Source organism: Pseudophryne corroboree, chromosome 5, assembly GCF_028390025.1.
Source record: "Pseudophryne corroboree isolate aPseCor3 chromosome 5, aPseCor3.hap2, whole genome shotgun sequence".
NCBI lineage: Eukaryota > Metazoa > Chordata > Amphibia > Anura > Myobatrachidae > Pseudophryne > Pseudophryne corroboree.
The window spans coordinates 170,180,530-170,204,074 of NC_086448.1; the positions used below are offsets into that span (position 1 = coordinate 170,180,530).

General features: G+C 43.0%; 1 protein-coding gene across 3 annotated transcripts in view; it reads left to right on the top strand.

The window, feature by feature from the left end:
• The window catches only part of DPP6 (dipeptidyl peptidase like 6), a 1,916,598-nt gene that overhangs the window by 1,833,758 nt on the left and 59,295 nt on the right, over positions 1-23,545 (top strand). For all 3 annotated transcript variants that reach the window (XM_063921873.1, XM_063921871.1, XM_063921872.1), the window contains exons 17-19: positions 1,658-1,705; positions 14,792-14,890; positions 15,997-16,066. In XM_063921873.1, coding sequence (XP_063777943.1) covers positions 1,658-1,705; positions 14,792-14,890; positions 15,997-16,066 — 217 coding nt within the window. The remainder of the gene's footprint in view (positions 1-1,657; positions 1,706-14,791; positions 14,891-15,996; positions 16,067-23,545) is intronic.

Consider the following 23,545-nt stretch of genomic DNA (forward strand, 5'->3'; position numbering starts at 1 on the left):
CCACAATAGATCTTTATTTCATTAGCAGAATAAAACATGTGACAGCTATGCATTTAACAATCTGTCTCTACAGCAGCAGCTGGAGACCGTTCCAATCGCTGATACAGGATAAAATAAAAATATTTAAAACATTATCTGCATCTCGACCAAAGTGGGGTTTTTTTTGTAGTTGTATGATAATATCTTTAGTATGAGAATTTCATGTATCAAATATAAATAATTCATAAGGAAACAAATAAAGAGATTTGCAATCGGCAAAATAGATACCACGCTCGCCAATTATCTTCATTTTCCAGAGCTCTCCTCTCTCTGTCTCTCTATCGCTGGCAGCTGCTTTTTAAATCATTCATCAGTGTTTAAGAGGCAGACTATGGACGAGGGCTTAAACATCTGAATTTCTTTTGTTTACATGCTGAGAGTTTAGCTTCTAGTCTAAAATCAGCTACATAAACCCGTGAGACTATAGAGGAGATGTCATGCGAATGATATCCTGTAAAATTATTTTACTCGTATCATCTTTTTGACTGCCAGCACATTTCTCTCACAGACATTGGCCTTCGTTTTCTTTTTATGCTGTATATTTCAACATTTCATGTATTAAAGCACAAAATGAAAATTCTGGTAGATATTAATAAAGACGTATAACAGGAGAGTTCAGAATACAGAGAGAAGAAAGATTTGGCAACTTAATAGTGCAAAACTGAGGTTGCAAGTTTGCAGGAACATTCTTGCATCATTACAGATAGGGAAAATGTATTTAATGCTGTATTTCATAATTGTGCCAAATGTGGCAATTTCTCCAATTTCAAAGTTCTCCAAATCAAAGTAAATCCAGATCATGGTTGGAAGAATCCAAAACATTGCTAGGGAATGATTTTATCTTTTTGATAATATATGTAATTAAGTTAATACCCAAGAAATGTATTTGATTTATTATTGTGATCTGCAGAAATAGAAGGAGCTGCAGTGATATCGCAGCACTATGCACAAACGTTGTGGCAATAAACTAAAATTACCGCAGGCTTAGGCTGTCCTTGTCACTAGTGCCACAAGGTGGCACACAAGGGTTTACTGTGGCATTCACAGGGTCCGTACCTCTCCTCGGGGGCATACTGTAGGTAGAACTTCGTAGAAAGAAATGGAAAAATAGCAGCGCTTGTATGAGCAGCAGTACACTTAAAACAAATGGAGAGCCGGAAATAAATCTTAAATGTTTAATAAAAACTGCATCAATATGCAAATGACATAGAATACAAGCAATACTATAATCGTTAATAATATGGATTATAAATGTTCTGACGAAAGTTATAATATAACTGAAACGTTACCGCAAGGAAGAGCGCAGTCTGTCTTTATTATTGCTGTTTTAGTCCTCTGTGCGTGCCACCCGTTTTTTCAAAGATATCTTTGCATTCAGCAAGGGAAGGCATCTGGGCAACATTGCGGGTAACATCGAGTGCCGGTTGTATGGAGTGTATATATATATATATATATATAAATTTTTATATATCCTGTCTAGCACCATGAAAGTATTTTTGTAAAAATAATTTCGGTGAACTCTCAATTATTGTTATATTAGAAGGATTACATGGATATTGACACTATGAGTTACTAAAATGTGGTTTTGTTTCACAAATGTTTACTTTTTTTCTAACAGGTCCAAGAGTTCCTATTGTAACTATTCACAACACAACTGACAACCAAAGTAAGTGTAACTGTAAAATCAAATTATTTCTAATATAGTGGCATACTGTATTTAGGAAAGCGTTTTTGTAGAAAAACTGCAGTTTTCAGAGGATTTCCGCATATATTAATTATCCGTTGAACGTACTGACAGGGCACAGCAACAGGAATCAGAGATATCTGTTGTAGTCCCTCTATTTAGCTCTGCGGCAGCAGTTCCCATTGATAAATATAGCGAGCATGTTTGCTTACTTTTTGGCTGCTCCCTCCGGTACGGGAGCGTGGTGACATGTTTGCGTCATTTTAGCCCCACCCCCCACTTTGCAATGCCCGCATTACCGGCATTGTAAAGCGGGGGATGGGGCTACGATGACACAATTTAGCGTCGGGATGCTGTGGGAAGCGGCGGAGTGAGCGGCATGATGGAGACTTGCCTACTTCCTCGGTGGGCTGGGAGTGCCACCCGATTTTTTGGGAGCCTCCCCCGGCCTTTTTTGGGAAAGTAGGTAAGTATGATACCAAGCTCTATATAAACTACAGTAACTACTGCTTGCACATGCGTGATACAATGACTGTGTACTGTATGTGCATTTACCAAGCTCTAGCTGTCACTTTACTTCTCTTTGCAGGCACAGGCTCCTATCAGAGCATCGGCCCCTGCAAACAAATATTGATAAAAGGCCCCAATAAATTATTTCTTATTGCTGTAATATACATATAAACAGTTGCATTTGCTCAAAAAAAGGTGTATGATGTTACAGCACGCCATGTGGCCAGTAGCATCACTAGGGGAGAGTGGGCCACACCCAGGTGTAACCCTCCAGGGGTGACACCAAAATGCTGGCTCCTCCTCATTGACAGGAGCTGGGTGCTGCACTGTGACATTACATGTAGCACTCGGCTGCTGCCACAGTGTAGGAGCCGTCAATGCAGCACGACAAGTCTCCAGGGTCAGCCCTGCATCTCTGGGGATGCTAGGCACCCCCCCACCCCCACCCCAGAGTGATGAAAATAGGGGGGTACCCACAGTCTGACCCAGATGGGAGCTACTGCAGCTCTGCATGCCCAGACTGCTCAGCAGCCCACCAGGTGCACATGACCCAGCAGCAGAGTAAAGGAAGTCGCTGAGGGGTGTGGCTCATTGGGTCGACCCTGTCGAAGTCGACAGTCACAAGGTCGACCACTTTTGGTCGACATGCAATAGGTCGACACATGAAAAAAGTCTACATGGACTGCAGGTCAACTTGAAAAAGGTTGTCACCGAAAAAAGACCGTCCTGGGGGTTTTGAATGTCTTTGGTGTCGTTTACTCTGTAAAATCAGCAGGAACCCAATTAGTACAATGCGTCCCCTTATTTGGGCAAGGTTACTATTCCCAATTGTAGTCCACGTGGATTGTAAAGTATGAAAAAGTTAAAAAAATTTAAAAAAGTGAAAAACTCTTGTCAACCTTTGTCAAGGTTTTACCTTTTGTCAAAGTTGACCTTTGGACCATGTCATCCAATAGTGGCCGGCCTATTGACTGTCGACCTAAAAAACACATACCGCTGCTGAGGGGGGAGACATCGCTAGATCTCACCGGATAAGTAATGTTGAATACCAGCAGCATATTCATTAGTATCGAAGTGATACTAAGCAAAATATGCCGCTTGTATTAATCATTTGTTTCTAAATGGGGTCCATTATGTTTTGTACGTGTGTTTGGGCCATTTGTTTTTCATACACCAAACAGGAAGTTGTTTATGTTGTATTAAATAGGTTTTTGCAGTTTTGAGCAGTTTATTGAGTACCAATTTCTGATGTGGGTTTTGGAAATAAATGAAATGACTATAAAAATGTGCAAGTGAGACGTAAGTGATGCTACTGTCACCCATTGGCATACATGTGGATGGAGCTGCGCCCTGTGCCGCAAAGTACCCATTATCATTACTTTGCACATGTGCATGACCCCTTCTGCATATGTGCGAAGGGACCCTGCGACACAGGACGCAGGATAACAGCACACTGTCAGTGATTGACAGTCTGCTGGGGTGTGTGAAGGGGGTAGCGACTGCTTCCGTTTCTGAAAACAGAGTTGCGTCACCGCCGTTTAGTGGGAGGGAAGACTCCAGGGATCTCCGTTGTTGTACAGAGATTCCATGGCCTCTGCAATGGGCGGCTTGCATGGCACCATGGGTGACTTAAACCACCCAATGGTGAGTCAGTAATTCGATGCTGTGTCCTAGGATGCAGCTCAGGGCTCTACTGCAGCAGGAGGCATCTACTTGTAATAGACGCCTCCTGCTGCATCACTGTACAGCGCTATCACTGCTGCTTACAAGGAAGGGCATGTAGGGCCCGCCAGGGGGGATGCAGTGGTGGGGGCCCATGTTTAGGTGTGTGGCCAGTCTGCTGAGGGTGTGTGGCCTACTACCTCATTGGTTTGACTAACCATTAGAGAGTGCAACGTCTGGGCCCCTTCATAAATATGTACAGTAAATTCAGATGCTGCATGCATGATAATGTACCAGATTAATAACAGATTAATAACAGCAATGCACTGTACAAAATACACCATAGTCCAGTATAAGGTAACATATGTATAATGTATAATTCAAGTGCACAGTCTGGAAGTTGAACCTGATCCTTAGAGCAGGAGGTGAGCCCCCAGGCAGTGGGGCCCACCGGTGGTTTCCCCTGTACCCCTATGGGCCAGTCCAAGCCTGGGCCCATAGCGTCTGCGTTTTGGGGCAGAATTATGACCAGCCCTGCATCAGCCTGAACATCTTTATGCACCTGCTCTAGCCACCAGAATAACTTATTTCTTCTTTTTCTCTTGCTGGGCATATAAACATGCCTAGGATACTGTCATTTAGCAGTTGGTTTAAAATTATGCACAATTGTTTTATTCATGTTTTTAGCCATATATTTAACAAAGATCATTTAGGATCATTACTTATTAAAATGTTAACATTTTAAAAGCATGTTCTAAATTATTCATCATTTTGATGTTTAACCTGCCAGCTGATATCCATAAATTCCTTACATTCAGTAACAGTTTAAAATGCTAAAATGTACATATTAATTGTATACAGTAACTGTGTTCTTAATTATAATGTCAAACAAGATAAAGTTATTAACAAGGTATATTAGTGCATGACACTCTAAGGGAAATAAGTTTTTAGACACATGGGGAGATATATCAAACTTTCTAAATAGGAGAAGTGGATGTGTTGCCTATAGTAACCAATCGGCCTTTAACTCCCATTTTATAGAATGTACTAGATAAATGATAGCTGAAATCTAATTGGTTGCTATGGGCAACATCTTCACATGTCTTCTAAAGAAAGTTTAACAAATCTCCCCTTGAGGGGCCTATTTTAGCAATAAGCACAAAACATGGAATTTTTAACTGCAATAGGGTTTTTCTCACTTTGCCCCATACATGTAAGGTTTAATGATGTCACTAGCAGCAACATACTTACCCACTCTCCTGGCAGTATGAAGCTGATTTAATATGCATTGCGAATGAGTGTTATCAAGATAGCAAAAACGATGAAAATTATTTTCAAAAATGCATCTTTTTTTGCTAAATATTTTTTAGAATGTGACAAAGTTTAACTTATGTATTAAAAAAAAGTTCAATTTTTAAACATTGTGTGGCACTAAATGCTCAAATCTGGCTCATTTATACGTATACCTGGTCTGGTAAAGCTGTAAGATCACGCTTACTTCTTCAGGCCTATATGGCTGGGGCTGCTGAGTATCATAATTGCTTACTAGTATATCCAAAGACAAGGCGCCAGATGTAATAGCGCCCGTGTTCGGCAGCTGTGTGGGATGCCGACTGTACTCGGGCGGTTTTTTTAAAGGGACAATCACGTACAAGGCTAAACCATGCCTTGTACATTATTGCCCCTTTAAAAAAAGGCCTGGAACCCACACAGTCACCAAAATCAGACGCTACTACATCCAGACCTCGGTATCAAAAAGCAAGTTAGGTGGGGTTTAAATATGTGACCCACAATAGAAAATTGAAAGGGTGGTGCTATCTTTTCCAACACCACCTATTTTAGCACACACAAAATTACAGGGTGTGATTATGTAAACTAGGTGTCTACCATGGCAGGTAAGTGCTCCTGGAATATTTGCCTGTTCTCTCTAAAGTTCAAGAGGTCTCTCCTGAATATCCTGCGAGAAAAGGCATCTAAGTAATGGATGTTAGTATAGTAGTAACATAGGGATGGTATTGAAATCCTGAAGGTCTGGATCCTGGTGGTCAGAATAGCGACAGCAGCATCCCAATGTTCAGATTCCTGTTGAATCCTCGTAAGTAGCCTAACCGTCCCCTCTCACAGCTTAACCCTAACCATCCCCTCCCAGAGCCTAACCCCAACCGTCCCCTCCTGCAGTGTAACCCTAACCATCATCCCCCCACACACACACAGACACACACAACCTAACCCTAACCTTCCCCCTAGTGCCTAACCCTAAACCTAGCCCTGACTACAGTACTTACCATCGGGATCAGGGCCGGTTCTAGACCTCGTGGCGCCCAGGGCGAAAGTTTCCTTTGGCCCTCCTGACAGGTAAAACAGGGTTAGTGCACACCGTAGGCGTGCGTCAAAAAATAGGGGCGTGGCTTCATGGGGAAGGGGCATGGTTACAGTTATGACCCCTGTAGCTGTGCCCCCAGTAGAAGTGCCCCATGTAGCTGTGCCCTCAGTAGTTGTGCCCCCAGTACTGTGCCCCCTGTAGCTGTGCCCCAGTACTGCTCCCTCAGTAGTTGTGCCCCCAGTAGTTGTACCCCCAACACTGTGCCCCCAGTAGCGCCGATTACAAAAAAAAAAAAAAATACTCGCCATCCCCGCTCCTGCTTCCCGACCCCTGCTGTCCTCCATCTCCGGCCGCCGGTGCCGCTCCTCGGATCTATGAGAGAGACGTCATGACGTCTCTCCCATAGCACCGCACAGACACTAGAGGTCAATTATGACCTCTAGTGTCTACGACCACTCCCACAATGCCGTGCGGTGTGCGATGACATCATTAATGTGCACCACACGGCACCTGTAGCGGATCTTGCCATGGCGGCGGCGCCCTCGGGACAGCGGCGCTCTGGGCAAAAATCCTGCTTGCCCGTGGCAAGATTTGCTACTGGACGGGATCTGTCTGTATTCTGACCTGCGGGATCCTGACCACATCCCGTAACATATATTGTTATTGGTAGCTCATTGGGCATAAAGTAGTTTGTGTTTTCAACTTAGTGGTCTTTTATTTAAAAGGTAGAAAACAGTGATGCTGGTATTGCTGTAGTGGATTTATGTCACCTTCAACAAATTGCTTTTGTTTGAATACATATCGTCTAAACGTCCTGATTTTTGAATCTGTCTACGTGCGGCCCCCTCCTCTTGCCAGTGTTTTCTCTGAGTAGCACATGCACAGATTTCCATGAAAATGTTACGGGTGCCATGTTCTCAGTAATTTGTCTACTGCACATGTAACCATTTTCCTGAAGTTATCAGCAGTGGGGGCACACTAGGAGAAATATAGTAGCCTATACTGCACACCCTGCACCCAGAATAGAGACACCTATGGCTTGTAAGACAAGACCGAGTGCTTTCTTCTGTGCTGCTGACACATCTGAAACTAAATTTAAGGTAATCCTAGAGCAAAGTGGCCTTGAGTGTTGAAATTAGTATTCTACTGACTATCTGTCCTTCCATCTTTCTGTCTGTCTGTCTGTCCTTCTATCAGGGACGTGCGGTGAGCTAAATGGCTCAGGAGGCACTGGCTAACCCCAGAGCCAGATTTCCATGCAATATATGAGCCAAAGGCTACATCTGGGCATTATACACAGGTGCAGCAGTATAAACTCCTGGAAATCTGATGAGTTTTGATTAGAGATGTGTGGAAAGGATACACAGGTGAGGCACTGCCTCACCTGCCATAGACTTTTTACTCCAGAGTTTGGGCTATAACAATTATTAGAATAATGTAAAGAAGATATTTCAAGCAAATTATCAGTATTTTTCATATATTTTATTCAGTCAAAACTCTGGTTTAAACGTAAGCATCTGTCTATATGGGTGCAACCAAGATTGTCCTGGCAGTTCAAAGAAACTTTGGTAACTGCCTGACATCCCTCTGTAAAAGCTCTCCAATTAGTATACTAGACACTGCTGTGGGTTGTCTCAAGACCTTTCTTTACTTTAAATGTATTGTGCATAATTTAGCCGCTAAGAGGTTAAAACCATTTCCTGTGATTGCAAGTACAGGATAAGTTCTTTAATTTTTTTCAATTTAGCTGTCAATATTGTCAGCATGAGCGTTTCACAGCATACAACAGGGAATAGAATAATATGACACATTTAAATAAACAGCCTGCGGGGCGGCCACAGATGGGATGTAAATTATTAAATAGCTTGTTATCTCAGGCACATATTAAAGTATATCACGGTTAGTTGTTTCTTTTATTGCTATTTTAAAAACTATTATTTAGTACATCTTAAGTTAAAGTTCTCTACCTGATAATTTTCACATGTAATGCAAGGTTAGAACAGAAGTTCCAAGTAATGCAGACATTTGTACCTATTAGAAATATTCATATACAGGTTGAGTATCCCTTATCCAAAATGCTTGGGACCAGAAGTATTTTGGAGATCTGATTTTTCCGTATTTTGAATAATTGCATACCATGGCATGGCAATGGGACCCAAGTCTAAGCACAGAATGCATTTATGTTTTATATACACCTTATACACACAGCCTGAGGGTAATTCTAGCCAATAGTTTTTCCCCTTGAAAAAGCTTATTAAAAAAAAAAAAACTATTTGCCTACAACACAACTGCCTTTCATCTTGCAACCAACAGGAATGTGACACACACAGTGCCATTCTCTGCCTGTTCTGAGTTGAGCCCAGAGTCTCCAAGTTCTGCCTTCTGACAGCTACTCTGCAGGGCCTGGTCAATGATCAGTGACCAGTGGGTATCAACCAACACCAGTCAGGAGGTGTGGCAGCAGTGTATCCTCACATACACAAACGTGGGCCAATAGGGGATTCCATCAGTAACCACCTGTTAGTGACTCCATACACTATGCAGTAGGTGGGTATTTTGCTACCACCACCAGGCTTCTACCACTGGCACCTGGAACTACAGCAAGCAGTTATATTACAGGTGCCAGTGGTAGAAGCCTGGTGGTAAGCAGCAAAATACCTACCTACTGCGCAGTGTGTGGAATCACTAACAGGCGGTTACTGATGGAATCCCCTGTTGGCCGGCCCTGGTCTCGTGAGACCCAAAACCAATCTGTGATTGCCTGGTGCGGGCAGCCAGGCACATCCGATCACAGGCAACTTTACAAAATGATACAAAATCTCAAATTCATTAATGACATAAAAATGTTTGAAAGAGGACAGGCTCTTTGTAATCATTAGTTTTTTCCCCAGCATGTTCCTAAACCAATCAGTAGATCTGGGCACATGGCAGAATGGCTGAGATTAGCTACAAGTACAATGATTATTGTCAATTAGCTCCTAAATAGAGGTCTGTAATCATCATTTGTAGCTTACTCTTGTTGTGTTGCTCACTTTGTCAGTGTTCACCATCTGGTACATGCTGTTTAGCACCATGTACCACCGGCAGATGTCACCACCTTTGAGTCTGCTGTGGATATTTTGCTTAGTTTGTATGAAATTGTAGTCACTTTGTATCATTATACCATACTTGATAAAGGTGACTAGCCCCAAAATGTAATTCTTCATGTTTTGAGCAACGAGGGAAAAGTACATTGCTTAGTGCTAATCTGATTTCTTTTTGCAGCTATGTTAAATAACCAAGAATTACTCCCAACTGTATTAAGGGGGGTACTCACAGAGCGATCGCTGCTTAAAATCTAAGCAATCTGACTAGATTGCTTAGATTTTAAGCAGCGATCACTCCGTGTGTACCCCTCACAGCGATAGCGATGCGCAGCCCCGCGCATCGCTATCGCTGGTGCTAGATTGCCAATCTAGCAGGTCGCTCACGTCACCTGCTGGGTGAAATGAGCATGTGTCCCCCCCCCCCCGCTCCCCCCGCACGCTCAGCACACATATGCCCATGAATACGGGCCTTTACGCAAAGATGTTGCTTCTCAAACAACTTTAGGAAAGAGGGCCTGATTCATTAAGGATTGTTACTGCAAAGCTGCTCGCAGCCCTCCTCCTCCCTGCATCTGTGATGTGATAGCATATCAGTTGAACATTGTGCCCGTGGGTTGCGATGTTCATTTGTGACAGCAGGCTGAGTAAGCTTCAGCTTACTCAGCCTTTCTATCGCAGTGCAGCTTGTGGGGCCAAGGAAACTGCAACGTGTGACACAGTCTTTGGCCTCGCCACTCCTAGAAAATGGTAGCAACACGCCCCCATTATCCTGAACGCTGGCCGCTCCGTCTCTCCCTGTGAACGGCTCTGCCTGTCAATCAGGGAGAGGCGTTCGAATATCTGTGCCGCGATCGCAGTACCCATTCTGCACATGTGCAGGACTCGAACATCGGGGAAATGCAGCGGTACCTTACTGAATTAGCCCCAGTGTCCCTAATGGATCTGACAATAGCCACTTTCCCAACCAGCAGCTGCAGTTGCTATTCCGCTACCATATGTATCAAGCAGTGGCGTATCTATAATGGGTGCAAGTTGTGCGGTGAGCACAGGCCCCTGGGTGCAGAAGGGCCCACACCGCACACCCTGCACCCATTTCTGAGTCCCCTTCGGAGTCCCATGTTTGTGACAGCAGTGCTGCACAAGTTACCGGGAAAATGGTGCAGCGGCCATTTTCCTGTCATCTTGCACATTGGCACTGGGAAAATGACGGGGAAAATGGCCACCATGTAATTTTCCTGGAGTCCTGTGTGTGCACACTAGATTCTGGCACAGTGCTAGGGTCTTCCTGGTGCTCAGAAATTACTGCACTGCCGGCTAGAGAGGAGGGGGCCCTGATGGAGACTGCACACAGGCCACCTCCTCTCTTACTACGCCCCTGGTATAAAGTGTTTCCCACACCTCTTAGATTGTAAACTCATTTGGGCAGTACAATCTTTGCCATCTGTAATTTGTGTCAAGATTCCCTCAATAGTAACATGAAGTATTATTGTGCTTTATAAATATTGAAAAATAATATTAATATTAATAATCTTACGGTCAAAAAGGTGAAACAGAGTTACAATAACATTGCTGGTCATGCCATGGTCACCTCAATGTATAATATATCAGTGCTAGCTATCAAGTCCAATTCTTTCTATCACAATGGCAAAATATTGCCCCCTCATAGCTGATACTCTCTTTTTGAATTAGCCATGTGCTCTCCTCTGCAAACAGGTGTTGTAAAGGCCCATACACACTACATGAGCCAATGCCGATATTGGCATCGGCGGGGACCGGTATCGGCAAGTGCATACAAACTTGCCGATGCCAGCGGGGAAGGGAGTGATGGCAGGGGGAACGACGCCAATGCTGCAGGTGCAGCATGGCTGTCATTAACGAGGACCTCCCTCGCCTGTACATGTTCAGACGAGGGAGGAGGTCGTTAACGATGCGCGGGAGCATACAGCGTTAACGACATTGAGTTAGCGCGGGAGCGCACATCGTTAACGACATTGAGTGTACACACTAGACGAGATTGGAAAAGATCTCGCTCAGATTGGCCCTTCTGAGCGATAACTTTTCTTTTCTCGTCTAGTGTGTGTGGGCCTTAAGACACAAATAGATGCATGAGTTCACAAAATGGCATTTGTGCGGCAGGCACATATTTTGCAATTTGACAATGCACTTTAGTGTCTTATGCAAAAAAAATTCTACTCATCTTATTTTTATAAAATAAAAAAAAAACTAAATTACAATGTAAAGTACAGAAGCAGTTTATTGGACCCTAATCAGCTTCAGTTGCAGTTTTGCTAATTTAGCTAAACTGCAACTGCTGATGATTGCATGCTGGGTGTCCCCAGCATGCTAACGGCCGCCAGCAAGGCAATAGCAATTCAACTGCGATTGCATCGCTGAATAAGGGAAGCCCCCCTGCCCGTGCAGCCCGGCTGCGAAGGCTGTCAGGCCACCACCATTTTCCCTGAGTGATGTCACGCGGCCGCTCCGAAAATGGCCCACACCCGCTCCCGTTTCTGACATCACGCCTCCACAATGTCACGTGATCGCATTGCCCTGTCCACACACACACACGCGGAACAGGCCCTGTGCATGCGTAGTGGCAAGACAACCAGGAGAATGCGATTGCATCACATGAGTGAATGAGAGCCATTGTTGACGCAATGGTTATGCATGTGTATACACATCGCGGCAAGGACTAGCTGCACTGGATGGCGACTAGTCGCAGCCACAGTGAACGTGGCTATATCTGTACACTGTAATACATTATCATCAGTGCTTTGGTGTTTGTATCATCATGGGATATTAGTGTTTGTTTAGGAACCTTTTAATAGAAATATGTTCCTAGGAGTTTCCTGGGGATGTTTCAACGATTTATTGGGAATTTATAAAGCTTTTCTGTTCTGATGTAATCTTTCTTGTTGTGTTTGAGTAATAAATAACTTGATAATGGCTAATTGTAACTCTCCTCAGAATATTTTGGGCATTCATATTTAACTGAGAAAAAGCAGTTTCTACTCCATTGAATAATGCATTCCCAGTGGCTCTAAAACTGAACCTGAGTGTCCTCTAGGAGATACGCCAATCTCCTCTAAGCCATAATTATTTATCCATGCTAGCAATTATAGGAACAAACATAACACTCTTCTAAATTCCCTTGAGTGACAGGCATCTTTCAGCTGATAAAGCAAATTCTGTTAGTCTTAATTAAATGAAAATCCCTATAAAGAATTGAGCTTGTTACGCTTTTAAAAAAACTTTTATATACAAAATCATGTACGTTTATTTGTTATTTTTTTTATAATAATTTTTTATTTGATTTAAGATGAGGTTTCATATATTTACATACTATAATATAATATGTTGAGTAGAGTTTTTACAATATAGATTGTTGTATTGTTGTAAAATCAATACAATGGTATAGACTATCCATGTTTTAAAAAAGATACTTAGGCCCAGATTTATCAAGCCTTGGAGAGTGATAAATAGCACTGTGATAAAGTACCAGCCAATCAGCTTCCAACTGTCATTTTTCAAACACTGTCTGTGACTTATCAGTTAGGAGCTGATTGGTTGGTACTTTATCACCGTGCTATTTATCAGTCTCCAAGGCTTGATAAATGGGGGCCATAATATCTAGGGAATATTGCTCTAGGGCGGTCATTCAGGTGTGGACGCAAAGTGACGGTTGTATGCATTTCGATCTATGTTTTTGCACTGTGCACGTAGATGAGCCGCAGTGCCAACGTGCAGCAAGTGATTCGCGAGTGTGGTCACAGCAAAATTTTAGTCGTAAAATGAGTGACAGGAAGTCAGAGTTTGGGGTTGGTAACGGGGAGTGGTTATGTGAACGTAGGCGTGTCATGGCCGTTGCTGTGTCAGCTTCGATCAAACTTGCTACTGGAGAGGCCTGTGCATCCCAGGAAAGCAGGTCCGCCTGCGTATCTTCAGAGGCACTCTGCATGGAGACCCGATATGCAACAATATTGCTAATATTTCTGCAATCATGCGGCGCTGTACGCAAATGACGCGATCGCAGTGGGCGTCCTTTTGCACAGGTTAGCTTCTGCCCATGTTAGTATATAATTGCAATTTAATACAGCAAATCATTGCAACAGAAGTAGGAAGAACAACAGCACATGTTTTTCAGTTCAAATGATAGACATAATACATATTTTTGTTTGTTGTAGAAGTGATCAAATCAAATACCGATATACTATAAGATTGTTTAGTGACTTTAAAAAAAAAATCATATATATAGTATTTTTCTTGTTAATACAATTAAATATTTTTTTCGAAGTCATAAAAATTCAATATACATATATGTGTTATAATCTGCAATAGAAAAAAGTAATTGGATTGTAATAGATTGTGTGGGTAGACTAAAGGCAATGAATTGTATACAATCCCTCAAAACAGCTCTAAAGTTATTTATGTATGCATTTGTTTATTTTATTTGTTTGTGAAAATTGTATTGTGGTGCATTTACAGTAATATACACTTGAAGCACATACAAAGTAAAACAGCTGTAAAATCATAGACTTAAATCGTACAATTATGGTGTGTAGACACGGTGAGATTTTTTCTTACGATTTTGACTATATAGTCAAAATCATAAGAAAAGTTAGTGCAGATCGCAAGGTGAAAGTCACCTTGCGATCCCGATTTGATGCCGATGCGCGGTCCCGCGCGGTCGGCTTCGCAAGAATAGATAGACTGTGCAGGCAAGTCAATTTTGACTCTCTATAGAAGAGATAGTCAAAATTGACACTTATCCAAAATCGTACATAGTCAGTATCGCAAGCACATAATGAGTGTGCTTGCGATACTGACTATGTGCCGACCTAGCCCCTGTCGCATAGTGAGAATCGGGCATAGCCAGAATCTCACCGTGTGTATGGGCCATTACAATACACATACTTTAGTCAGTATCAGCTTAATGTTTCCCCCTTGAAAATTTCCATTTAAAACTTTGGAATTATTGATCAATCTGGGATTGTTTGCTTTTGGAAATCCTCCATTGATATAAACTGCCCACATGGGGTAAATATAACAGTAGCCTGCAAAGTACAGGCATCGAAGGGTTCCCAGCGAGTCTGCCCATTGTTTTAATGTAGCAATCGTTTGAAAGGCAAAACCACCCTGATTTTGCCTTTTAAATGAATGCTACTTTAAAACATTGGGCAGGCTCGCTGAGAACCCTTCGATGCCTGCTGTTCTCACTCAGGCCATTACATTTACCCCCATATAACAAATAGAGGCGCTCCAAGGGAAACCCCCTGTTTACTTTAAACTGGATAATAGATCACACCATATGAGGAAGACTGACTACTACACAATGCATCTGAAGGTGGAAGATACTGTAACAGACAAATGGCTGACGGTTGAGGTTCAATAAAATTAAAGTAAAATGCTAAAAGTAATAGAGTTGTCCACGAAGGTCAGACTGTACATTCCACATTTGTAATATTTACATATTTATTTATATTTCAGGTCTGATTGAGTTGGAGGATAATTCTAAAGTGAGAGCTGCCATAGAAAAGAGACAAATGCCTAACTCTGAGTATGTTCAAATCCCAGTGGATGACTACAGTAAGCTGAAATTAAAATACAACATAATTATGATGTAAAGGGTGGGATGTACTAAAGCAGAAATGCTGTAAAAAACAACAACATGTTTTCGAGGTTTTTACCATATTTCCAAATGTACTAAAGCATTACCCTATAGAAGCCTATGAGCTTCATTCCACGGTGTGCTGTGTGAGGGATCTAATAGGATCCCTCCCAGCATGACCCTTGGCCGCTGACAGACTCCCGGGTCATAAACCCGGAAGTAAAGGGATGGGATCGCATAGCAAAGGACAGCTCTTACTTTGCAATATTAATCGCATGTTAGTATCGATGTGATGTGTGGCGTAATGTACACTGCAAAGTTAGTACATCCAGCCCACAATCTATTTAAACCATGTGATCTTTGGATTTTCATACTGATCATTCTGATTTGGTTAAACTGGAAAATATTTGGCCCACAAGGGCCAGTATGGCAGAATTTCCTTGTGCAGCTCTGAGGGGTGCACAAGGAAAAAATCTGCAATGTTAGTAGTCGCTAGGTGCCAGAGAAATGGCCGGAACACTGGTAACGTGCTGCCATTGCGGCTAATTGAATTATCCTTGCACAATTATAAAGTGATAAATATACATACTCTATATGGAGAAATTTAGCGTTCAATTGATGATCATCATTAGTGTTAGTAAGGCTTGGAATGATTTATGGGGAAAAGATAATAGATGTAAACATATATTACAAATGCATTTTGTGGTAAGCTTATTTCAGCTGTGTCCTATTGTTTTTATAAGACTTGAAACAACAGGTTTTAGTTGCTATCCATATAACTGCTCAAGGGCATTGCCTCTAATTTAAGGAATATTGTCTGTTATGTTAACAGAGCAAGAGCAAAGCTTTTATCAGTATGTTGTTAATAGTCAACTTGATACATGACGCCTGTATTGTTAATCTTAACGAACACGATAGAGTAATAGATCTAACAACAATTCAATTTGCGACTGCTTGACTGGCTGTTTCACTTAATGATTCTGTGCTTAATTTGACCTGAACTAACCCAGCGCTATCTCAGTAGCAGTTGTTTTAAGTAGCAAGCATGGAACAAATCTTACAATGTTCTGTTTCATTTTCCTAGAATTGCCAATGCAGATTATCAAACCAGCAACCTTCATAGACACAGCACATTACCCCATTTTACTTGTTGTGTGAGTATGACCAAGAACGTTACAATCATGTTTTTTTCATTTCAGCTTTATTTTAAATGTCTTCCTAAAAAATGCAGAATGTGTCAGTTTAACATATGTGTGTTCCTTACACACATAAATGTTGCTGTAGATCATGCATAATGTACAGTAGTTTCATTTGAATTGAGAACCCAATATAATCAACAAAGTTCTTGTAATGATGAAAGTTGTCTATGCAGGACAAACAGATGTGTGATCAAATAGATTTGAATATGCTACTTGTCAAAAGTCACTGAAATACCTGTACACAATACATTTTGCAAATCCCACAGCTGGTGACACCTCTGCTGGGGTATATCCCCAATGACATTCTTAATAGTCAAGAGTGGTAACAAAAGAAATGTTTTTCACCTAGAATAAAGTAATAAAGCTATACATTATGGTCTACCAAAGGATTTGCAGCAGGATATCCAAGGGCTGATCAATATACAGTATTATTGCAGACAAATACAAAGTCAATTAACTTAAAGTTAATATAATTTCTCTCCATGTGATATAAACACAGCAGGTTTCCCATACCTGCAAATGTGGTATTTAATCTCAATTGTGTTACACTGTCACACATTACCCACACAGAAATTCATAGCAGGAGACAACTTTTCAAATGTCAGTTTCTCGCACTATCTGAATTCTCTCTCAACTTTGATTTTCCATCATGTCTTGCAAATGGACATAAACATAGCTTATAAAAATCGAAGAAAAAAATAAATGCACATTTTAGATGGAATTTCCTGGTGAGAACTTGGATAAATCAATATAATGCCAAATGTCAAAGTGTAAGTGGAATTTGTCACTGTGTGACCTAGGTTAATGCTGTTCCATTGCACATATGTACAGATTCATTCTCAGGAGCAGGAGAAGCTCACTGTTCTACATTGAATGGAAATGTCATCTGCCTCTTGCCCACTCCTGTTACTTCTTCAAATATTCCAGATGTAAGGCAAAACGTGTTTAAAAATGGGGTATAGCTTGATGCTATGCTCTCTCAAGTACTGTATATCATCTCCATTAGAGTCTTTACAGCATTTCTGAAAGAATATACTATTCTCAAGGCTCCATCAGCTGATGTTACACTTGGTAGAACAAATGATATTAAGCTTTGGTTCCCTGGATAATTCGCTGTATATTAGTCATAGTGATGAATAAATCTTTAATTGCCACCTTAAAGGAGGCTCTCCTGGACTTTCAAAAGAGTTTCCCTGATTACTGTATGTCACTAACTTCTTGAGTAAAGTGGGCAGCTTGGGGGTTAGATGATGTGATTCATATTGAATCACATCATTGTGCCTCCCCACCTCTTTCCACTATAAAATGCTGCAAATTGAAGCTTTTAACAGCAGAAGGCTGAGACATGATTATGCAGTTGCAACACCACCTCCAACCCCCGTACACCTCAGACATGGTTGCCCCCTCAGGAACTTGGAACCTTTCAAAATGTCTGCATGGAGTGTCTAATTTTGCAGAGCATTGCAAAATGGAGATTTCATTTATGGGATTATTCAAACAAGATAAATAATATTTGGTCAATCCAGTCTGTGCAAACTCAGAGCTGGAGGTCTTCTTGAACACATTTTGTGCCACCTCCATAAGGCACTTCAGCAGAATTGAGGGCACTCTGCGTGTGGTCATGAAAAGGTTCACACACAAAAAGTCAATAATGTAGTAAGACAGCCCCAATGTCACCACCTGATCATGATCTTTCTATAATATATTTTAAACTACAATTGGAAAAACTAATGGGCCGTACACACTGGCAGATAACACTGAACGATATGAACGTTCTCGTACATTAATGAATGAGAACTCGTTCATATCGTTCAGTGTGTAGGCACCAATGATGAATGATGCGCGGCCCCGCGCTCGTTCATCATTGATGCACCGTCGCTTAAGCATGCAGGCCAATATGGACAATCTCGTCCATATTAGCATGCAGTGCTATGGAGCCGGGTGACGGGGGAGTGAAGAAACGTCACTTTCCCCCACCGCTGGGTTGCCCGCCGGCCGTATCGGCCATCGGGCAGCTCAGCGGCGGGTCGACAAGTGTGAAGGGCCCATTAGTTTACTAAAAAGGTTCTAAAGTGGTTAGAGGTGTTCAACACTCATTTGATGTCTACATCTTGTGCACAGTGAGCTTCGCATAAGCCAAAGGTACATCTATAATGCGTGCAGGGTGTTCAGCTCCGTACCACACACCCTGCACCTAAATACTATCTGACACTTCTGCCAGAAAGAGGGGGTCCTGCATCTGGCGCCATCATTCCAGTGATAACTTCTGAAAGATGGCACTGCTTTGCTAAATTCTCCGCATGCGCAATCTTTCAGTTGCAAATCGGAAGGGGGTCACTGCACAAGGACCATTTGGGCATTAATGTGACCCTGGCTCTACATCAGATTTTTCTGCTTCTCCGCATACCTAAGCACATTTGACGGTGTCTCCAGTAAGCAGGCACAAAGTAAAAAGTAATGGCTTTACACTCTTCCCATTTCACATTTGCTTCACCGTTCATAATGACATTTTTCACTGTACAGCTGGGATGATGATAGTCAATTTTATTTCCTGTGCGGTGTGGTTAGGGTAGGACTGGGAAACTGAAAACAGCCTAACGCCATCAACATGTGCAAAATGTCACAGCCAGATCTGGAACAAGACAAATAGTTTGTGGGGCATTTTGAAAATTTCACTCATCTCTAGCTGGAACACTTGCTAGAGGGATACATTCAGCATGCCGACGGTCGGGATACCGGTGCTTAAATCCAGACATGTGGACAAAATGCCAGTGCTGGAACTCTGACATGACTCAAAAATGCAGATGCTGGCATCCCGTTCGTAAATATGCCAGGTTTAGCCCACAGAGGAAGGAGATTAGGTTTAGGCGCCATTGAGGAGGGTTAGGGTTAAGCTGCGGGAAAGGGAGGGCCAGGTTTATGCTGTAGGAAGGGGGAGATTTGGTTTAGGCACCACCAAGGAGGGTTAGTGTTAGACTGTGGGGGGGGGGGGGGAGTTAGCGTTAGGCTATGGGGAGTGAGTATTAGGGTTAGGCTAGTTGGTTGGGAAGGTAAGCATACTTACCTAACTCCTGTCGGGATCTTCTCCATCGGGATGCTACACACCGGTAAAAGGTATAGCACCCATTGAACAAAATTGCTATGATTTCAGAGAAGGTAAAGTATAGGGATTATGTTGCTACTGGTGCTGCTGCTGTTGCTATTATTATTATTGCTATTATTTTATTTCAGCATCAGTGTCAAACCTCTCTACAAGCCCAAAGCTTAATGAGTCACCAATTGTGAACAGTGTATAAATAATCAGTCTGGATAGATAGATACTGCTTTTGATGCTGACGTTGCATACTTTACTGTGAACACTTACTCAGATCTCATTAAGTCTTTGACTGCCTAATAACAAGCTAATGCAATAACCAGTCATCTCAATTTATTGTAGTGGTGCCACCTGCTGAGTGTAATAGATATAATGATATAATGAGGCATATTATGTAACAATATATATAGTAAGCCATTGCTAAAACTACCAATTAGGATATAAATGTTATTGTGTGTAAATGATAAATTGTTAGTTATTATCTCGGTAGAACTCTTGCTGCGTTCTAGGCATGGAAAGCCCATACATTAACAAAATGTTTTATTTATATGGAAACAGATACCATCCGTTATCGAGGCACTGTGGTAGCATAAATGTAACAGTAACACAACACAAATTTGTGTTACTCGCTTTCCTCTTGATATCACTTTGCTTGCTTAACAACATGCAGAGGCGGATTGGCCATAGGGTTTACAGGGGCCTGTTTTGTTTGAGGACATGTGGTCCTTTTATAGACATAATGAATAAGATGCAAAATAATTTGCATATATGAAAATGACTTTGCCACTTAGCCTGTGATTGCAGATGATCTAGTGTATGCTCTGTCTGCCTGCTTGGCTGACATATAAGATTGAGTGAATAGTGATTGGGATACGGTTGGTGTAATAAGCAAGAAAGTATATCTTTCTAAAGAATGATATAGTTTCCTAAATTCTGAAGGTGTGTCATATAATGTGCTCATAATATTTAATTTTATTTAATTTCTTATTAACTTCCCCCTTGATGCTGGACATGCCCACTATCTGGAAAGTCTTGTGGGGAGGGTGCTGCTGCCATGGCCCATGGCACCTCTGGTGCTGCCCATGTGGGGCCACTAGTACAAATTTTTCCAGGGCCGCTTTTTGTTCCCAATCCACCCCTGATAACATGTGAAACTGTAGCTGACAATTATGTATTGGCAAAGATAGAAAATATATAAGCATTTTTTTAAATTAGTTTGAGACTACTTGTGATACTTTCTGCCACTTACCGCATACAGGGGGTGATTCCAAGTTGTTCGCTCGCTAGCTGCTTTTAGCAGCATTGCTCACGCTAAGCCGCCGCCCTCTGGGAGTGTATCTTAGTTTAGCAGAATTGCGAACGAAAGATTAGCAGAATTGCGAATAGAAATTTCTTAGCAGTTTCTGAGTAGCTCCAGACTTACTCAGCCATTGCGACCAGCTCAGTTCTTTTCGTTCCTGGTTTGACGTCACAAACAAACCCAGCGTTTGCCCAACCACTCCCCTGTTTCTCCAGCCACTCCTGCGTTTTGCAACTCGAACGCCTGCGTTTTTCCGCACACTCCCATAAAACGTCCAGTTTCCGCCCAGAAACACCCACTTCCTGTTAATCACACTACGATCAGCACAGCGATGAAAAAGCTTCGTTATGCCGTGAGTAAAATACCTAACTTTTGTGTAAAACAACTAAGCGCATGCGCTCTGCGAACCTTGCGCATGCGAAGTAAGCGACTAATCGCAGTATAGCGAAAATCAGCAACGAGCGAACAACTCGGAATGACCCCCACATGGCGGTGTAAATAACATCTGTATGCAAGTATGATTTGCAATTAAAATTTCAAAGGGCAGCTCTTCTGATAAGAGTTGTCTTTTGCAATATAAGGACTTCCGTGTTAATGACCCTGGAGTACTTCTGTACATACATAGCTCTCAGGGAACTATGCGAAAAGAAGCTTATAGGCTTCTAGTAGGCAACACCACCATCTATAGATTACAAATTTCTGGTGCTTTGTACATATGGAATATGCCATCAAACCATCTTTTCTGAGTTTTGACTGCATTTTACCTTTAGTACATCCCGCCCTAGTGTGAGAGGGGTGTGGGTGCAGTGCCTGCTGCTGTGCAGGTGTAGTCTTGCTGCTTACCTCGCGTTGCACTCTCACCTTCAGGTCACAGAACCTTTAATGGACCTGGAAACTTCACTTGGACCCGGACACGGCAATCCCCTTCCAGAAGCAGACGACAGCTGAACTGGGAAGGAAAGGAAACCAATGAAGGAGTATCAACTCTCTTTCCAAAGGAAAAGAGGATACTCCAGGGGTGGTGGTGACCTTCATCGGTTAGGTGAAAATCATCATCGGCATAAATCCTCAGCCAACCAACTGAGGCTTTATGCCGATGGACCTTGCACGGTCGAGCAAGGTCCACAGAACCGGCGCTCATTGGACAGATGGACATGGGGACAGACAGACACAGATGATGCTCACCGTTGCCAAACTTGTACCCTGATCTTCTCCACTTACAGGTCCCTGTAAGGAGGCAAAAAGAAACAGCAGCCATGCAGGCCAGGGCCCAAAGGTAACCTAGTGTGCGTCTGCTACATTAGCTTCATTAACAGAACCCTCAAACTAGCTCAGGTGTATGTGGTGCAACATAAACTATGCACAAACTGTAAACAAACTTTGCCCTGCACGGAAAACAGCACACGTCACAATATCACAGTACAAGACTAAATAACGTCCTGTCCCTTTAAATTATCTCCTAGAGCTGTTGTGACTATGTGTGTGGAACTGGACCACTCCTCCACGCAGGGGAAAAACTCCCTTTAAATTACTTACAGGGACTCAGGTCTAGTGCCCAGCGTCACTCCTTATATGCGGCTCAGGCCTATGGGCTTGCCTACTTGTGAGTCACTGTGGTGATCTGTGCCTAATGCACAGACCCCTGTTCACTTCTTGGGACTCCTTTGGGCACGTTGGAGTGGCATGGGCCTAGTGCCCAGTACCACCCTTATTCACCTGGGGGAGGACACTTATTAACTGGGCCTACACAGGCCACAGGCCTGACTTCACCCACGGGCCTAGCGTCCACCTAACATGGGGCCAGTTGGGTGACCTGGGCCTAATACCCAGGGTCACCTTATTTACCTAATTGGCCACTCTGAACTAGGGTCTAATGCCCTTTATATGGGGACAGGCCTAGTGCCTGGGATTAGCTACGGCCTATTGCCCGCCTACTGCGCCACAGGCCTGTGGGCTGACTATGCCCACGGGCCTAATGCCCGATCTCTGGTGGACTAGGGAGGTGGGGAGGATGACAGGGGCCCTCATCGAGGGCCTACCTGTCCATTGGGATGAGGCACCAGGGGGGAGCTTCATTAGCTCTTTCCCTTTCAACCCCTGGTGGCCTCTCCAGTCCTCAGCTTCTGTCTGCTGGATCGTCCTGGTCAGCGGCACTGCTTTTTCTTTTTCTTCATCACGACGCCAGTACCTATCTTCTTTCTTGCTCCCGGCATCTTCTGGCCTCTTCCGCGGCCTCTGGAGCTCTCCGCCGCTCTTCCGCATGGCATGCTTCCTTCTCTTTGTCCCGGTGGCAACTGACGTCACTCGCCGAGGGCAGGGTCTATGATGCGGCGAGCGCTGATTGGCTCACCGTGGCCGCTTCCTATGTGGTTGGCTCATGGACTGCGCCAGATTCAAAATCCCGCCACCGGCGCTTCCAATTGGCTGCCAAAATGGCGCCAAGTTTGAAGCACCGCTTCTGCGTCACCACTGTATGACCGGCGCCGGGGACCAATAGATGGTCCAGGCTCCGCACACCCGCCGCTGCTGCTCTACCAGTGCTGGGATCGGACACTTGATCCCAGCACTGTTTGCCACAGTAACTTGCTGGGGACACAGCTCCCCCTCCTCCCGCTGCACTCTCAGCACTGGGGGCAGACATGTTGTCCCAGCGCCGGGACATATCTCCGCACTAGGACTAGTTTGTGTCATGGAAATATTTTTTGTACAGTTTGTAATTAATTTTACAGAAATTAGTTTATTTTATGTGCCTTATATAAGCAGTCTTTTTTGCTCAATTACTTTTGGAACTGTTCCACAACTGGTCTCGTACCCCGGTTAGCCTCTCCACTGTGGATGTAGCCTGTAGCCCAGTACACCACTCCCACCGTGATACCCAATCACTGACGTCACAGAGTATGAGATTACATTTTCTGAAACCACCACCACAACTATAAGTGCAGGGACATGCACTTCTAGACACTACGGCCCTCATTCCCAGTTGATCGCTCGCTAGCTACTTTTTGCAGTTTCTGAGTAGGTCTGAACTTACTCAGCCCTT